The 17,345-nt window shown below is 38.0% G+C and overlaps 2 protein-coding genes across 3 annotated transcripts; both read right to left on the bottom strand.

Annotated features, from left to right (window-relative positions):
* Positions 1 to 43: 43 nt before the first annotated feature.
* ikbip (IKBKB interacting protein) lies at positions 44 to 7,349 on the bottom strand. 2 transcript variants are annotated; one of them, XM_008400548.3, is made up of 4 exons: positions 6,935 to 7,349; positions 6,739 to 6,856; positions 1,680 to 1,901; positions 44 to 673 (listed from the first exon to the last, which is right to left on the bottom strand). In XM_008400548.3, exons 1-4 carry the CDS (start codon positions 7,144 to 7,146, stop codon positions 107 to 109), a joined length of 1,119 nt encoding a protein of 372 aa, XP_008398770.1. In that variant the 5' UTR covers positions 7,147 to 7,349; the 3' UTR covers positions 44 to 106. The 2 variants fall into 2 exon arrangements, with proteins under 2 accessions (XP_008398770.1, XP_008398769.1); XM_008400547.3 differs by lacking the exons at positions 44 to 673; positions 1,680 to 1,901 and adding an exon at positions 2,063 to 6,013.
* A 482-nt stretch (positions 7,350 to 7,831) lies between these two features.
* On the bottom strand, positions 7,832 to 17,022 carry arfgap3 (ADP-ribosylation factor GTPase activating protein 3). The gene is made up of 16 exons (XM_008400546.3): positions 16,830 to 17,022; positions 16,138 to 16,256; positions 15,532 to 15,604; positions 15,306 to 15,437; positions 15,096 to 15,176; positions 14,603 to 14,696; positions 14,460 to 14,519; positions 14,297 to 14,343; positions 13,182 to 13,336; positions 12,973 to 13,104; positions 12,766 to 12,891; positions 11,867 to 12,022; positions 10,807 to 10,933; positions 10,571 to 10,658; positions 9,889 to 10,013; positions 7,832 to 9,800 (listed from the first exon to the last, which is right to left on the bottom strand). The coding sequence occupies exons 1-16, from the start codon at positions 16,896 to 16,898 to the stop codon at positions 9,783 to 9,785; spliced, it is 1,602 nt and encodes a 533-aa protein (XP_008398768.1). The 5' UTR covers positions 16,899 to 17,022; the 3' UTR covers positions 7,832 to 9,782.
* Positions 17,023 to 17,345: the final 323 nt, after the last annotated feature.

Genomic DNA, 17,345 nt, shown 5'->3' with positions numbered 1-17,345 from the left:
AGGAGAAGCTAGCTTTTAAACAAGCGAAGCGGCTAGTTTGTGATTTGTTTTATGAAAAATGTTTATTGCAGTAGTTTGACAGGTGATCATCAGATATAAAACATAACTATTTTAGGTTTTGCATCTCTCCGATGTCAGACAAATCAGCTATCTCACTGACCTGTTTAGTCGTAACACTTAACTCTCCCTCCACTGCTGTGAGGTTCAGCAAAGTCTGTCGGAGTTCAGCGATCTCACGCTCTCTTTCTGACAGATCCTCCGCCAATCGCCCGATCCTGAGCGTCAGGTCGGACACCTGCGGCTCAAACGCTCCGAAGTCTCGTTTAATGGACGCCACCTTCGGTTTGAGGTCTGCGGCGAACGTCAGCGTCCGTACGAGGCGAGCGCGGCCGCTCTCCAGCTCCCGCAGGCGGTCTGATATCTGGTCGTCCACGGCGACCAGCTCAGGGATTCGCTTGCGGAGCTGGTCGATGGCCTTGGTGTTGCGTTCGGACGCAGATCGGAGGCTGGAGATTCGGTCGACGCTGCTGCCCAGGACGTCTCCGATGCGTTTGACCATGCTGCGCTCCACCTGACCGGTTTTGTCCTCCAGCTCTCCAACCTGCGACAACACGGAGTCCAACTCGGACCGCAGACCGTCCATCCGACGCACGTCCGTCCTGACAGAGGAAACCTGCAGAACCAGCACCAGAAAATATACGCACAGCTCCACCAATCAGGCGTTGATAAGAAAATAAATACAGAAAAAACTAGAGGAATTAAGACGTACACTGCAAAAACACAAAATGTTACCAAGTACTTTTGCTCTAGTTTTTAGAGTAAACATTTTAGTGCACTTGAAAACAGACAAAACTAACTTAGAATTCGCTTTTCAGCAAGATAACAGTTTAAGTCAATAATAAAAAAAGTTCTACTTCCCCTGGCAGATTATTTCACTTATAACATAGGAAAATCGTCTTTATTTCAAGTGAAATTTCATCAATATCGATGATGAGGAGTTAGAATTTTAACACAATATTTTGTGGTACTATTGTGATTACGATAAAAATGATAATTTAAAAAAAAACTAAGACAGAATTTATAGTGCCACAAACAAGTTTATATCACTAAACTGCATATAGAGATATAAATTAATCATATTCATATTTACTGATATTTATTGATGCTTTTGTGGAAAACATAGAAAAACTTTTAATCATATTTTTTAACAATACTGGGATTTATCGTGCGATATATCAAAAATCTTCTAAGAAATTTATCATGATAAATCATACAATAATTCCCCACCTGTATCTATTACTTAAAACAAACTTCTTCATTTTGATGAAAAGTTATTTGCAGGTTAGTTTTGTCTTATTTCAAGATATTTGCACTAAGAAGTAGACCAAAAAACAAACAAACTTGATTTTGTGTTTTTGCAGTGTATGCAGACCTAAAAGCACATACAACCTGTATTTCAGACTGGAGTTCATAAGAAACATTCAAAAGAACAAATTAAAGTCCAAGACTGATTCAATGTAATGAAGGGTTTTTGTCAACTTCGGGACAGAACTCTTCAAAAGACAATTCTTCTTTAAAAACTAGGAAAAAGTTGTGTTAACACTGAGAAAAATGAATAAAATCATTCACATTTTTCCAGAAACATATTTACGAGAAAAGAAAAAAAAAATCAAACGCACCTTGTTGGCGAAGTCCTTTGTAATGGCCGAGGTTCGCTCTTCGATTTGCGTCACCGCGTCTCTCAGCGACGTCAAGCTGCCGTGGAGCTGCGCTCGTTTCCCGCTCAGCCCGGCGGCCCAGTCGTTCAGCTGGACGACGTCCCGCTCCAGAGCCTCCAGCCGGGGCTGCAGGTTCCCCGGCTGGGCCGCGAGACCCTCCAGCATCTGCTGCACGGTTTCACACTGAAACAGGAAGTACAGTTCACCACCCAGAAGACAAAAACGTAAACAACTGGGATAAAAAAAAAAAAACAGGGATTTTGTTCTCTTTTTACACAGTAAAATTCAAGCATTTTTAAGGTGAGTTTCCAAACTTTTCCAGGACCAAACTGGACTCAAAAACGATGCAAATTAACTAAAAATAAAGACAGTTTCAGTTCATTATTATTTGATTTCATTTGTTACTTTTATTTATGTTTGGTGGTATTATTCTATATTCTACAGCAGGTACAAGATAAAACTAAAATATAACAAGATTTTACATTTTCAAATGTCTGTAAACCAGACTGGTCCGAAAACAAAACACTAATTTGACAACAACAAAAAAATGAAAAAACTATTTTTATTTCATTTACACCGATCAATAAGTCACAGAAAAATTAAGAATAAATATTCATTACATCGAACCAACCCAAACAAATCATTGGTAAATGACATTCTTGCTCAAATTAAATGTCAAACAAACAATATACAAAGAAAGTAAAAAAAAGATCGCTTAAAAAAATATTCTCGCTACGTTTTCTGGCATTTAGTAAATATGAATAATTTTGGTAACGTTCAATAACCTAAAACAAAATACATTGAATCTGATTTAACATCAGACAGTGAGAAAAAAAAATCATCTTTTCAATTATTTTTCTTTCCAAAATGATTTTTTTATTGAATCAACTCAAACAAAATGCTTTCACTTTTTTCAGTGCTTGAAAAATAAATGAAAAATAATAAAAGTGTTGCTTTGCGCATCTGTATGACTGACATCAAATGTTTCATCAGTGCTGTGAACTCGATAGCGTACAGTAACAACGTCTGAGGTAAATGAGTACAATAAAACACTTGAGCAAACTAAAAACCAGCAAGAGAAAACAGTCAGTAACGTTCTGTAACGTAACGTTAATGTAATGTAACGTCAACTATTCTGCAGATTTTTCATCATTTAAACCTTTTTATACAGTATTAAAAATGAAAATAAACAATTCAATTCCATGTTTAAAGAAGAACATTAACATGTTATTGTCTAAAATGCAATAAGAGCATTTCTTTAGGGAACTATTGATTATTTGCAGCTAAAATAAATACTTCTAACTAGAGATGTGCCAATCAGGTTTTTTCCTGCCGATACCGATCACCCATGAGGGCCGATCACCGATACCGATCACCGATACCGATCACATAATTATTAGTTATTTATTTTTTTATCATAAACACTACCGGTTACATTATGCGGAAAAACTGACCATGAATTCACCTTAATTTAGACAAAAACTTGTTTTTAATAACTTTTTTCAAGAAGAAAACTAAACAAAACAGGCATTGTGCAAATTGTACTGCTATCAGTAATACTATCTTTAACAGACTGATAACATATGAAGGCTCTGAAGAGGCTAAATAATGCAAAAAGTCAAAATAAAACCTCTCAACATTGCCAAAAAGTTCAAGTATAAAACTTAACATTCAAAGGCAAATACAGGATCCATTACAATAAACAATCCAGAGTTACTGAATGAAAACTTCCTGATAGCATGGCGGCTAGCTGATTACTGCTAGTTCTGAGTGGCTGTTTCTAACTGAGCGGAGTAATTATGCAGAGCAGGGAGGAGATCGATTAATTTTTCAGAGATTATTTGTCTCATGTTAGGACAGCAAAAGTTTTAACAAGTGTGTAAAATGTATTTTTTTAAGTTTGATGCTGCAGCTTTAAACAGGGGTTCGGTGTGAGAGTCACTACCATGTGGAGCAGAAGCGGTGCTCCGTCTGTGAAATATTACTACCTGTAGCGCGGAGCAGCGGTTCAACAGCGAGAGCAGAACCAGCGTCTTGTATTGCAGCTCGAAGACTTAAATCATTTTGCGGGTTATTTGTTTAGCTTTCTGACCGTCATGCTAATCCGGGTGAGTGTTTGTAGCTGTGCGCTGCTTTACCTGCTATCTTATCCTCCATATGTCTTTTTTACTGCAGTGAGTCTCGATGTAGCCAAACTCCTCAAGTATGGCATTGTTTTTATGTCGTATTAGATTTGTCGTGTTGATGCATTTTGACGAGCTTTAATTTTTCCGCCGCAACACGCAAACTTCCCCATTCACTCAGTGCGTTATATTTACACATCGCTTAGGATTTGTTGCTGCGCGTTTGAGCAGTGTGAAGGAAAGAGACCAGCTGCACAGGCAGGCTGCGAAATGACAAGCAGGTGATCGGTATCGGCAACAAGAGACAATGATCGCCGATCACCGGTCATACACTTTTTCACGGAAATCGGCCCGATTGTGATCGGTGACCGATTGATCGGCACACCTCTACTTCTAACATCAACATATGAAAAGCTCAGGATTTTCTGCTAGACTTTAACACATTGTAGGACTGATTCATTAATTTTGGATTAACTGAGGTTGCAGTTAATCCAACCTCAATTGGATTAACTTTATGCACTTTGTTATAAAGCTTCACTTTATAACAAAGTGAAGCTAAAACTAACAACAAAAGAAACAAAGGAGGGTTTTTTGTCTTAAATGAAACATTTGTATATTTTCTGCACAATTTTGGTTTAATTTCTGCTCTGAGTGTGTTGTTCTTTCAGCAAGTTGACTTTTTTTGGAGTCTGTATACAACGGTTAACGATTAATCAATTACTAACACTGCAAAAACACAAAATCTTACCAAGTATTTTTGGTCTAGTTTCTAGTGAAAATATGACAAAACTATCTTACAAGCAACTTTTTAGCAAGATATAGGGGCTTGTTTTAAGTAAATCGTGATTAAAAAGAACTTGTTCTATTGGCAGATAAATTAACTTTTAACATGTGGAAATGTTTTAAATAATCTGCCAATGGAACAAGGACTTATTCATCAATATTAAGAAATTATTTTTAAGTAAACGATATCTGGCTAAAAAGTAACTTGTAAGTTATTTTTGTCTTATTTCACGTTTACTAAGATATTTACACTAGAAAGTAAACCGAGAATACTTGGTAAGATTTTGTGCTTTTGCAGAAATTAGTTGACCATTACTTAAAAAAACCCAAAGAAAACGATTAATCACGATTAATCGAGTCAGAACTATAGAAAACTGTCGCTGCACATCCACCTGATCAGAGAAGAATTCAGCTTTGACTGCAACAAAAGTATCACAAACACCTTTTAGAGTTTTAACTGTGAAACCTGATTAATCGCGATTAATCGTTTCAGCCCTAAGCGTCATCATGAGGAGTCAGTTCGCTCAGCTCTTCCTCCAGCCACGGCTCCTCCTCTTCGTCCTTCCACTCCTCATCCTCCAAAGTGCCGGAGTCGGTCAGGGTCCCGCCTCCGTCTCCCCTCAGCACCATGGTGAGTTCACGAACCGCCTCCTTGACCACGGACAACTCGTTCTTCATCTTCAGGATGCTGTTGTGGGCCTGCAGGCGGTCCAGCTCCTGCCTGATCTCCAGGATCTCGTTCAGAGCTTTCAGCATGCTGTCCTCGGTGCCGAACACCTGCAGCGTCACTTCCTCCAGACGCTTCTCCGCCCCGCTCAGGTCGCCGTTCAGCTTCAGGATGGAGCGCACCGCCTCCTCCACCTTCGGCAGCTGCTCCTCGCACTGCTGGGCGCGGGGGATGTGCTCCTGGAGTTCAGAGGTCAGCTCGGCCTCCCTCTTGCTCAGGCTGCCGATCTGCTCCTGCAGCTTGTGGATCTGCTTGGTGTTCCAGTCCAGGTGCTCCTGCGCCCGCTTGGCGTCGTCGTCCTCCGTCCGGTCCAGAACGCGGGCGTTCCTCTTCGTGCTGTCCTCCAGCTCCTCCAGCCTTTTCGCCAGCGCCCGGGCCCTCTGCTCAGCCTCGTTCACCCGCTCCGTGGCGCCGGCGTGCGCCTCGCGGGACTCGGCCTTCAGGGCCGCCAGGTCCGCGGTGACGACGGCCAGCCGCTCCTGCCACGTCTCCGTCACGTTCAGGAAGCGGGCATTGACCGCCTGCAGGTCGCGGGACGCCGAGTTCTCGTCGGCCTGCATCGCCATGGCGACGGCGTGGAGGGCGGAGATGTCCTTCTGGAGTCTGGTTACCGTGGAGACGGTAGAGAGCACCGCCTGAAGGTCGTCCTCGGATGCAACGAGCTACAGCCGCAACACAGAAAAGGAGCGCGGTTTCTGCGGAGCTGCTTGACTCTTTCATGAGTGACAGTGTTGGGCTGATTTCAACACATTTGGCTGTAAAAACTAACTTTAGGTGGGGTTTTTTGTTGTTTTTTTTATAAAGCTATCAGAGAAATTATCTCGAAATAGTTATTGTGTGGCAGAAAAGAACAAAACATTTAATAAAATCCCATACCATTGCACTTACCTCATTAGTACATTTATTTTTAACCTCTAGAATCTGTCAAACGTGACATCATCAATGATTAGTCAACAGTTCACCAAGTGTCACTTTGTAGTAGTGACACTAACTACAAAAACAGAAATCCCAGGGCAACATCATAAACTAAAATGACATACACAAAAAACTCAAGTCCGATTGTAGTCAAAGAGCCTTAAGTCCTTCTCAGTCCCAATAGGATCAGGTTCTGGTCAGAATATAACAAAGAACAACAAAAAATGTCACAAATCTGAACGCAATCGATGACGTAGGTTACAAGATTATATCTAAGGCTGTAAACTGTCAGATCTGGCAACCCTGCTGCTGTAGCGGTAAAAACAAGCCGCATAGTTTGCTTATTACTTGACTATTTCTACGACTCGGGTTAAATTACACTAAGCTTTAAAATTAAAAGAAAATATTTCAGACATTTTGAGAGAAATGGCCTCTTAACTTAGCAGCTGCTTCACTCCAACTCCAGCCGTACCTTCTTGGAAACTTTCACCATCTCTTCCTCCATGTCCAACAGGCTGGAAGTTTTCCCGTGCAGAGCTTTATACTTTTCTTCCATTAGAGAAAACCTTTCATTCTGCTGCAGCACCACCCTGAAGCACAAAACGCACTCAGCCAAGAAGCAACACACAAAGGAAAATTAATTTAAAACTATAAATGTGCTAACTTACCAGCTCAAAACTCCGCATGCTACTAGCGACAGTAAACACATCAAACCTTTAATGTCTGGACCTGAGGACGTTTTATTTGCTCCACTGTTCTCTCCGTCTTCCGTTTTCGCTTTTTGTGCTTCGCCTTTACCGGTGGCAGGTGAATTTTGCGGCATTTCATCGTTTTGCTTTTGAGACTGCGTCTTTTTCCTCTGTTTAATTTCCGTAGGCATTTCGCAATTATAAAATCCCGCTTTTAAACAATCGTTACCTGGTTTTAATCTTTAAAAATATAGTCAGTTATTTCATATGTAGCAGATAAAAGCAGGATATCCTACTTAACGACAAATTCATAGTGAATTAAGCGATAAATATCTGATTTTACCAGCGGAGATTAGCTAAAGTTACCGCTACTGCTCCCAGGAAAAGTGCTGCCTTCATTGGAAATTGGTCAATTTAACTTCAAACTGTACCAAAGCAGTACAACTAATACATTAGTATTTGCTCGAGTCTTTAGTTCTGTCCTAAATCGTAAATAACTATTCCATACCTAATTTAAAATCTTAGTTACTCTTTTATTATGTACACACAAGGTATAGCAGTGCCAAATACTAAATGTTCCGACAGAGCAGGAGCTTCCATGAACGCAGCAGCAAGCCACGTTGGCGAGAGAATTTACGAATTTCATCAACATTAAAAGCATTTATTTTAATATTTTAGGTACAATTAATTAAATTTCATAATAGAAAGAGGATTATATAAATATTCTACCATTTTAATTGATTATTTAGTGATTTCCAGTCTATTCTTAGTTCCTCGTTTTGCAAAATTAAACTTTTTTTTTTTGCCTACATGCAAAATTCCACTTGCTAACAGAAAAGTTAAGGCAAAACAAACTTGAGTCAAAAATGGACAAAATGATCATCAGTAGCTTTATTTTATGTATAAATGATAACCAAAAGCTCTTTACAACACTGTACTACACAGCCATTACTGGAAACTATGATTTCATCTTATTTTCAGGATTTGTCTTGTACGAATTACAGAGGGAACATGCAAAATTAAACAAAGAAAAACGTGTAACAAAGCAAAACGTCATACAAAAAAGAGACAAAGCAAACATAAATGCATCTTTAACTCAGAGACCAAAAACAACCAGGCCAAAGCTGCCATGTGCAAATTTTCAAACTAATTTTGAGTAAACGGAAAACAAGAATCACACCAAAACATTACAATCAGGTCAAGTAAAAAAACCTTGATACTTGGGCCAAGGCTTATGGTGATGGGAGCAAACAAATATTCTGTTAACGGTGTAAAAATCTTTGACTTTTGCCTCCAAAATAAAAAAAAAAAAAACATGCTAATGTATCCTATCCAAAATAGCTCTGACCAGTCAAGTAATGGATAATAGACATTTAGGAGGTATGAGTAGTGCATCTTTTGGACGGTAACAGACTTCCAAAAAAACACCAAAAAAACAGCAGATGGTCGTTTAGGAAATCCGGCTCCAACGCCTAACTGTTACATTTTCCAAGCAAATCCTCGGCAGTGTTTAGTGAATAACTTCTGCTCCGTCTGTGTGGATTCCTGGACGTTTCTTTTTTTTTTACCAGTAAACTATTGAGTTGAACCAGGACGAGCAGTCAAACCCACTTTGCATGCCAAATATATACAGATATTTCATCAAGATTAGTTAACTAAAGAGGTGGCAATTTTCAGAATGGGACGGTTTATATTTATAAAAAGCAGAGACGAAGATTAAAAAAGGAAAAAAAAAAAAAAGACAAGATTTCCTACAGAAGAATTTTGTAAATTTATACAAAACCCAACCGCACCAGCATTAAAGGCGCACGTTTAATTTTAGTAAAGTTTAATATTACAATAGTGTCAGCCAAATTTGAATTAAACACTTTTAACAGTGTAATGAACCTACTTGAAGTAAACTGATTTTTTAAAGTGGTAATTAAGTAACAAAAAATATATATATAGTGATCGTCTTTGGTGATAAAATTCAGAGGAGGAAACCAGTTTTGCATTTATAATTTAGTCTTAAAGATTTTTTGTGCCTTTTCAGCTAACCACCCGACTCCATGATAAATATGGACATAAATATTATTTGCCATTTTTTTATACAGATGCATTTCAAACTGTTTTTCAAGACGGAATGATTATACAAAACAATCCATCATTTTTAAAGACACTAAAATTGCTCGTTACCTAAAAGCTTCACCCTGACGAAACAAAAAAAAAGTAGTTTAACTGAAGCCCAAAATTAAAAATGACATTCAAGATGGATGTCAATAAACCTCTGGCCATATTGTATGAAAGCTTAATGAATCAGTTCTTCTTCTTTTGGTAACTTCATTTGTCTGACCTCAACTCAAAGAATCAATAGTAGCCCATCTGGTCCCTTACGGTTTCTGCCGTCTTTTGGTCCGCTCTGTAAGGAAGCAAACCTAAGTGCACTTCGGGGACTAAAAGGACACTTTCAAGCTTTTCTGAATCAACAAGAGGAACTTGTAACGGCATGATGACCTGGTGAAACCCAAATAATGTGGATTTGATCAGATAAATAAGCAAAAAAAAAAAAAAAGAAAATGTTAAGGAAAAACTCTTCATGACACCACGAAGCTACTCCATCTGCTAATTACAGCACTTCTAAATACACAAACCCAGAAACCTTAAAGCAGAGTAATTAATATTCAAGTCTCCAAGTTAAACAAAAAAATCATCTCTTTTTCCATTTTTTTTAATATCTGCACACGTTGTTTAATACCAAAAATATACAAAGAATAATTTTGGTGGTAAACGTGCAGACTTGCTACGAGCGTCGATGTCTGAGCTCCTGGATTTACGTTCGCACTGCCACTTAGGAGTTGTAGTGGTCCTAAAAAAAGAAGCAGAAGATAACCGAGTCATTAACAAGATATGAAAGAGTCTGATTTTATTCAAAGAGTGTTGAGTGTTTGACTAACCTGAATTGTGTTGACTACGCCGCTGGCCATGACTGACAGTTTCCCTGCGACTGAGCGCACGCCGAGTTTGAGCTGCGACATGTCGGGAGCGTTGGGCAGCACGTTGCTCAGACGGTATGAACTTCCTGTAAACATGAAGCGCGAGTCAAACACAAGAGAAGAGGTCCAGATGGGAAAACTCCCTCACAAAAACCTAATCCCTGATGAGTAAAACGCAAACTGATCATGTGTAGAAAAGTGGGACTTTCAGGTGCTTCCATTCACTACTGTTATGGTTACCACAATCACTGCAGGGCGAGCTCATATTAATTCCTCTGATGACACGAGAGAAGAAACTGCATTTACCTAAAAGCTTTCAGAATATAACGGACAGACTTGTCTCAAAACAAAGAGCTTTTAAATCCCTCAGCAAGGTGCTGGTTTGCCGGATGTCCAACCTACTACTTTTAGACATTTCTCCTGACTTCCTTCTGATATAGTATGCATTTCAACTGCCTTGTTTTTTATTTGCCGACACATTTCTCAATTTTACATTTAGAAAGAATAGAAGTACTATGAGGAAGTCCAGAAACGAGATTAAAACGGAAAATGCAAAATCACAAAAGATTTTCTGTAATTTATAAATTTGTAACCTCTGTACTACGTGTATAAAAACTGACCAAAAAGATAAGCTGTGTCTCACCAGTTTCTTTCTTTGGATCATCAAAAAGGTCTGCTGAACTTATCGAGGCGCTCCCTGAAAACCTCTCCAGTCGCGTCCTGGTTTCGTACTGAAGAGAAAAACATTTCGTTTTTAAAACAACACTTTTGTGAATCAATTTGTGAGTTTGATTGCTTCTTTCTCCAGTTTCCCTAAAAATGTGGAAATAATTGTATTCATTTTATAATAATGAAATGCAGATTTTGCTCATTTTGTACCTCAGAGTTGTCTTGTTTTCCAAAATACATGTCAGATGAGATCGCCTTGACATCGTCTCCAAACTTTTTCTGAGCTTCTCCAGAATCCGAGTAGGATGGCAAGTCAGCTTTTCTCCTGGCAACAGGCCTGTTGATAAAAAGTTAAACATCACAGGAATGCAACTATTCAAAAGGAAACTTTCTCAGATGAATACTTTGGATACATTTCAACATGACTACATTTGTAAAATAAGTCTAATGTTTCATTTTCTGTCACACTTTGAGCTGAAGAAATAAAGATTACAAGACAAGAATCATAATATTCCAGTCAAATTTATAAAAACTAGTAAATTAAAAGATTTTGGATCAATTTTCCATCATATACCATCATTTCGTACTTAAACATTCTTATTTTTTGTCTATAATACCCGGGCACACATTTCTCTTCAATATGAGAATAAGTTAAAAACTGTAATCAAAGTTACAAAGTGTGGATGCCATTTAGTCTTAAGTCAAAATATCAAGTATTTCTGTATGTTTTTCAACAATAGTTATTTTACATGATTCTATCCAACTAGCAGAGATTATGCAGCACAATAGCCTCTATAAAATATAAGCTGATTCTATGCAATTTTATATTTTATTAAATAAATTAGAAATGCAGAAAAGACAGAAGTAACTGTTTCGTTACCAAAAATGCAAAGTTAGAAATCAGAAATGACCAGATCAGAGAGAACGAACAGGATGGATTAACAACCACATAAAGGTTATAATTAAATCAACTCAACAGCATTTTATAAAGTATTAGTAGAGTAAAAGCTTCCAGTGAAAACAGGACAAAAAAAAAACCGGTACATGTTTTATGTTATTTTCCACTGTTTTACTTTTTTTTTTTTTCAAGTGATGCGTAAACACCAATGTTTCTTTGTTCCCCTAAAGCACTTTAAATAACCCTATAAATGGTGCTGCACACATAAACTTACCATCAAAGAGTACAAGTTGGTGAAGGACTAAAATGACCAGCACCCACCAAAAGTAACTATAAATAATTCAAAATATATAAATACCAAAATCATCCTACCTGTCGTCAAATGAAGACACGGCGGCGGACATGAAGAAGTCCGGCTCTGGTTTCTTGCTCTCCTTCATCCAGCCTCCTCCGCTGCCGCCATCATTTCCCCAACGCATAGAGAAACTATCAAAGGTATCCGTTTGATCCTCGAACCGTGAAACATTCCTTAAAAAGAACAAACAATAATTCAGTCATTTCAAAAACAGAAAGATGCTCCAACACTAAATCGATTTGAAGGGTTTTTTCGCCACAAAAAGTCTGGAACAAGACATTAAAAAAGCCAGTTAATATTAAAACTAGTAGTAGACTTCTGCTTCATAGCATGCAAATTTTTAATTTTGCATATCCAGACCAGAATGTTACTCCAACTGCGCTGCTGCAGCGTTTTTGTGAATCAGAAAACATCTTATTTAGGCGACGCTACAGCCACAGTTAAACTATGGAGAATATTTTGACAGAGGGAAATTATTAGACATGCAGAGCTATTTTATTCTAAATTAATTAAATAAATAGAAATCTTTAATATTTCTTTTTATTAATATTAAGATTTCTTTCAAGATTTATTTTTATTCATCTCAAGATTAGATTTTCTTTTGATCTTTTTTAAAATTATTTCAACATTTACTTATTTCATAGTCGAGTTTCATTTAACTCTGTAAAACACTTCATGTTTTATTTATTATTTACTTATTTCATTTTAAGCACTTTATAATTTTCTGGAAGCTAAATATGCTGTAAGTATAATTATTTTTTTCCCCAACTAATCAAGAAACAACTACGGGAATACAAAGTCATCTGGATTAGTTTATTTCAGTAACCTGCAACAAAAAATAAAAATAAAAAACTTATAAAGTATATAACATAAAAACTAATGATAACTGAACTGTGTTTACACAGACTTATCTGACCTTGAGCTAAACGTCCCGTCGTACTCGTCTTCCTCAGTAAACCTGCGGCCCTTGGTGGTCTTGGCTCCGAGCGGACTCTCCTGCTGGATGATGTGCATGTCTGACATGACGGAGTGAGAAACTCCGCTGCAGAGAGACGAACAGAACAGACTCCAAATAAGAACAAGACCCAGACAAATCGAACAGATTTGTTAATCATCATCCTACCTCCTCATACCCAAACCCATGCCCAGTCGCTCGGCCTGCTCCTTCTTCTTCCCCTCCAACCCCTTCAGCTTCTGCTCCCCGATTTTCTTCTGCTGCTCTAAATCTTTGTAGGCCAGACGCATGGATGAAGCGCTTAGGGAAAAAGTAAGAAGAGATATAAAAGCAGGCAGGTTTTATGCTTTAGTGGTTATTTCAGGTGGTGTTCTCACATGGAGTCCTCAGGTGTGATGTTCCTCTTGGCGCCTGTGGCGGAGCTTTCTTCTTTCTCCCGGAGTTTGTCGGCAGCCTGAGCCGCTTTCTCCAGCTCGGAGAAACTCTGGCTGCTGACCTTCTGGGCGCCCAGGCCGCCTTTCTTAGAGGCCAGCTGCAGACAGAGGCGTCAAGAAAGTGTGTAAAACCCCACTTAGATTCAACGTTCATGCAGACGAGTCCATTTTCTGAAAAACGTAGCCCAATACAAGCCCTTAATATCAGCCGATAGATAATTACTGATTAGTTTTTGCTTTAAATATCTGGAATACTAAACTGGTGGCGTCCATTTTTTATTTTTAAGCAGTTATGAGGCACAGTGAGGAAACCTTAAACTGCTGCTGCGGAAGTTACTCAACAGGCTGTTGCTAGGTAACCAAAGAAGTGAGGGAGTGGTTACTAAGTAACCAAAGATTCCACCTACCTAGCTTAGCAAACTGTTGTGAGAGGCTGGATGGCTAAAGCCTTTTTCTCTACCAACATCCCCCAGAAAGCAAATTCAAATAAAAAACTTTTATTTTTATTGTGAAAAAAAAATAGTGAAAAAAAAAATAGGGTTTTTTGAATTTGTACAACATTTTGGACAGTTTGCCTTTTTTTTTTTTTTTTAAATAGTAACTATTTTCGACAAACCTTGATCAACTCTAATGCACAACTCAAATTTAAACCCGATCAAACTGAAATTTTAAGTTCAAACACTTTTACAAAAAAATCTGTTTTTTTTCCGATTATTATTTATTTTATTATGCTAGTGAGACATCATAGGTCTAATAAAGCTGTAAAAATCTGATAGTTTTCGCATTTATATGCAAGCCAAAAAGGTATTCATACATCTGGCAGATCCAGGATTACCAGTGGAAATAAGCAAAAATCTCACAGTTACATAGACTTCTTAATTTTATCCTAAACATTTCCGATGGTGGCTTCAGTTATTCTTGATAAACTGCAACAACGTGAATGGTTTATTACTTAAAATAGTCAAAACTTTGCTGATAAGTTAATAGAATTCATTGCAAACACACAATTAGAGTGAATGAATAGGAGATTAGTTTCCAAAACATGTCTTTCTAGTTACCGTTTTCTTGGCAGGTGCTGGCTTCTTTTTTAGAAGTGAGGATGGCTCTAGAAAACAAAAACAACAAGTTTACTTTTTCAACAATTATTACAAGAGTTTAAAAAAAAAAAGTACTTAAATACGTTAAAGGGAATCGTTTATAAAAACAAAACTTCAAATAAACCTGGATTTGCTTTTGGGGAAACGCTTAGTATTTCAACACTTGGGCCCTCTTCTGAATTTCCTGAAATCAAAATGCATGTTTGTTGGATCGGTGATCATTTAAAAAAAAAATGACAAAGAGAGATCTTTTCTGACTACAAATACCATTTCGATCCTCATCTTTCTCATCGGTGGAAGGCTTTTCTAGTGTGGGGCTGCTGAGACTCATTTTGGCCATGTTTAGATTTTCAGGCACATCCTGGAAGACAGACAGAAAGGCTAAAACACTCAAATACCCTTTACTGGAGAGTATAAGCATACAGAGGAATAACTGATGCATCAGCATAAATATGTGGAGATTTCTCAACAATTACCCCTTTGTTGTGATTGCAGTTAAGTTGAATAATCATTTTCATTCACAGGCAAAGCCAAAATCTACAATAAACGTATCATAAAAAAATACAGTGACTCTAAATCTACATCTCTACCATATTGTTAGCTAAATAAACTGCAAAAGTTGTAAAAAAAAGTCAAGTTTTAAGGCACCATAAGGAGCAAAAAGCATTCAAAGACAGAATAAATGAACACTAAAACCATTGCACTGAAAAAAAAAACATGATAACCATAAAACAATGGGATCTTTGGGATATTTCTTTACCTGTGAATGCAAACTGAAGAAGTCCACATGCTTGTCCTCGGGTGAGGTTGGAGAAAGAGGACCCTGACTGTCAAGCCACAGCTATAGTGAAAAAGGCAAAAGCAGCAATTAATATTAGCTTAGACACTTTAACTAAAGTTTGATAAGCAAAGGAAGCTTATCAAATCTCTGGCTTCCAGACAGGAAGCCAGAGATTCCTGTTCGCTGTACCTCAGTGCCATGACGTCTGGTAGCTTGCGTGGCTAAAGTTTTGATCTTCTCCCTGTACAGCTGGGCGGCACGGCTGTTGTATTTAGCATTGGCGGCACCAGCTTTGCACCCATGTTGATTGAAAAATGCAATCTGTCGAAGCAGAGTCAAAAACAAACAGAGAAGATTCAACATATTTCTAATGACGCCGGAACATGAAGGTTTCCTCTCTTCCATCGGCACTCACAGCACTGGCGTTGCCTCCCACTTGCATACATCTAAGCTGGAACCATGACCAGTTAAAATCCAACTCAGTGGACCTGCGTAACAGAACAGACAAAGCGTTAGAGAGTAAAAACAGGTTTAAAACAGCACTAAAATGCTGTGCAAAAACTTTAAAACAATAGAATAAGTTGATGAAAAGAGGAAAACAAAAAATAATAATACACAAAATTCAAATATCTCAGTACACTTGAAGAGGAAAGTACAAAGTACAAACTTACAAATAACTTTTCAGCAAGAAATATGAATAATTAAGGAATTATTTACTAAAAACATGCACAGATTTATTGCTGAAAACTTACTTGTATGTTTTCAAGTATACTAATAAATATGTACAAGAAACTACACCAGAAATACTTGATAATAGATTGTGCTTTTGCAATGTATGAATGAATTTAAATGAGTGTAACAAAGCTTGGTTCCATAAATATTAAAACAGAATGGCTTAGATGAAGGTATACTGAAACGGTCCAGTCAAAGTCTAGATTGGGAACTCGAAAATTGCCCACAGGCGCTCTTCATCCAGTTTGTCAAGAGTCTGAACAATTGTTGGAAGAGGAAAGAGTCCTACCTAATAAAGGACAGGTGCACTCCCAATGACCTGTGAGTCCCAGAGCAGTCTATGCAGAGAAACACCCCGTAGGTGATGCTGGCCCAGCTGGGGTTTTTAGCTGCACAGTCGAAGCAAACCTGAAGACCAAAGAGCAAAAATTGATCACAAAAACGAGGTAATATCTGAATTCACTTTTTCTAAATCAATAGTCCGACACCAGTCAAACAGCTGTGAGGGTCTGGAGCACATTTATTTTCAAACAGCTGTGGACGACTGGGTCTGAATTACAATTTAAAGTAGCATACAGTAAAACTGTAAATGCTTTATTTTCATTAACGGCGCCAGAAGAGACGTGTGTCAGTATTTAGTTTGGACTATACACCCGAAAACTAAGCCTAAACAAACAAAACTCATGAGACGGGCGTCTATCCGTTTTGGCTAGCGCTACATCTGTTTGGAGTAATTAACTTTTAAAAAACGGTCATTTCAACTAAATTGTAGCCAGGACATAATTAGGATGTCTTAACAACCTGTTTCCACCAGTCAGGCTAATTTACCATGACAAAAAAGCGGATAAGAGCTGACTAATCTGGTTAAAAGGAGCCAGCAGGCATTTTTTTTAACAAAGTGCGACGTGTCATATATCTCATTAGCTTTAGCGGACTTCCTTGTTAAAGACACCCCAACGTTTCTCGTTCATAAAAACTCACCTTATTCGTTGGAATGGAACGCAGACGCTTGAAAATGGCAGAAATATCCTGTCTGCTTGGTTCAGCCATCGTTTCAGCTGGTTAAAGAAATGGCATCTAAAGAAGCTCCGTGTTTTTTTTCCCCCAATAACAATCCAATGCGACACGTCAGTTGGAGAGCAGCAGGACCCGGCTCTGATTGGCTGAGCACAGCCCGTGGTTGTGTTGTTGTAGAAAAGGCTTCTGGGTAATGTAGTTTTCCCCAAAAGCAACAGCTTGGTGCTGGACAGACGTTTGCGCGTCTTTTTAATGTGACCTTTCCATTGAAAAGCCTTTAGAAGCAGCATTTCAGTCACCATCAGGAAAAAACTAGAATTTATATTACATAAATGTGATATATTGTCTAATAGATTGACTCAAGATTAATCCTCAACGATGTGATTATCATTTTGACTAGATATGATCACATTCAAAATTTTTTACTTAAATAAACCAGCATTAATAGTATTTCCAGAATTTTGTTTCAACTAGTTTATG

Source organism: Poecilia reticulata, chromosome 23, assembly GCF_904066995.2.
Source record: "Poecilia reticulata chromosome 23, P_reticulata-male-v2, whole genome shotgun sequence".
NCBI lineage: Eukaryota > Metazoa > Chordata > Actinopteri > Cyprinodontiformes > Poeciliidae > Poecilia > Poecilia reticulata.
The sequence above is the reverse complement of the archived record's forward strand: the minus strand, read 5'-3'. Positions and strand labels throughout refer to the sequence as shown.

What these genes read in the sequence shown, in the direction of transcription:
- ikbip (XM_008400547.3), bottom strand. Translation starts at nt 7,146, where the DNA reads ATGCCTACGGAAATTAAACAGAGGAAAAAGACGCAGTCTCAAAAGCAA. An exon ending in GCATGCGGAGTTTTGAGCTG is followed by an intron (nt 6,857 to 6,934) that starts GTAAGTTAGCAC and finishes TTTGTGCTTCAG; the next exon opens with GGTGGTGCTGCAGCAGAATG. An exon ending in TGGTGAAAGTTTCCAAGAAG is followed by an intron (nt 6,014 to 6,738) that starts GTACGGCTGGAG and finishes TTGCGGCTGTAG; the next exon opens with CTCGTTGCATCCGAGGACGA.
- arfgap3 (XM_008400546.3), bottom strand. Translation starts at nt 16,898, where the DNA reads ATGGCTGAACCAAGCAGACAGGATATTTCTGCCATTTTCAAGCGTCTG. An exon ending in GAAAGATGAGGATCGAAATG is followed by an intron (nt 14,520 to 14,602) that starts GTATTTGTAGTC and finishes TTTTGATTTCAG; the next exon opens with GAAATTCAGAAGAGGGCCCA. An exon ending in TTCCCCAAAAGCAAATCCAG is followed by an intron (nt 14,344 to 14,459) that starts GTTTATTTGAAG and finishes TTTGTTTTCTAG; the next exon opens with AGCCATCCTCACTTCTAAAA.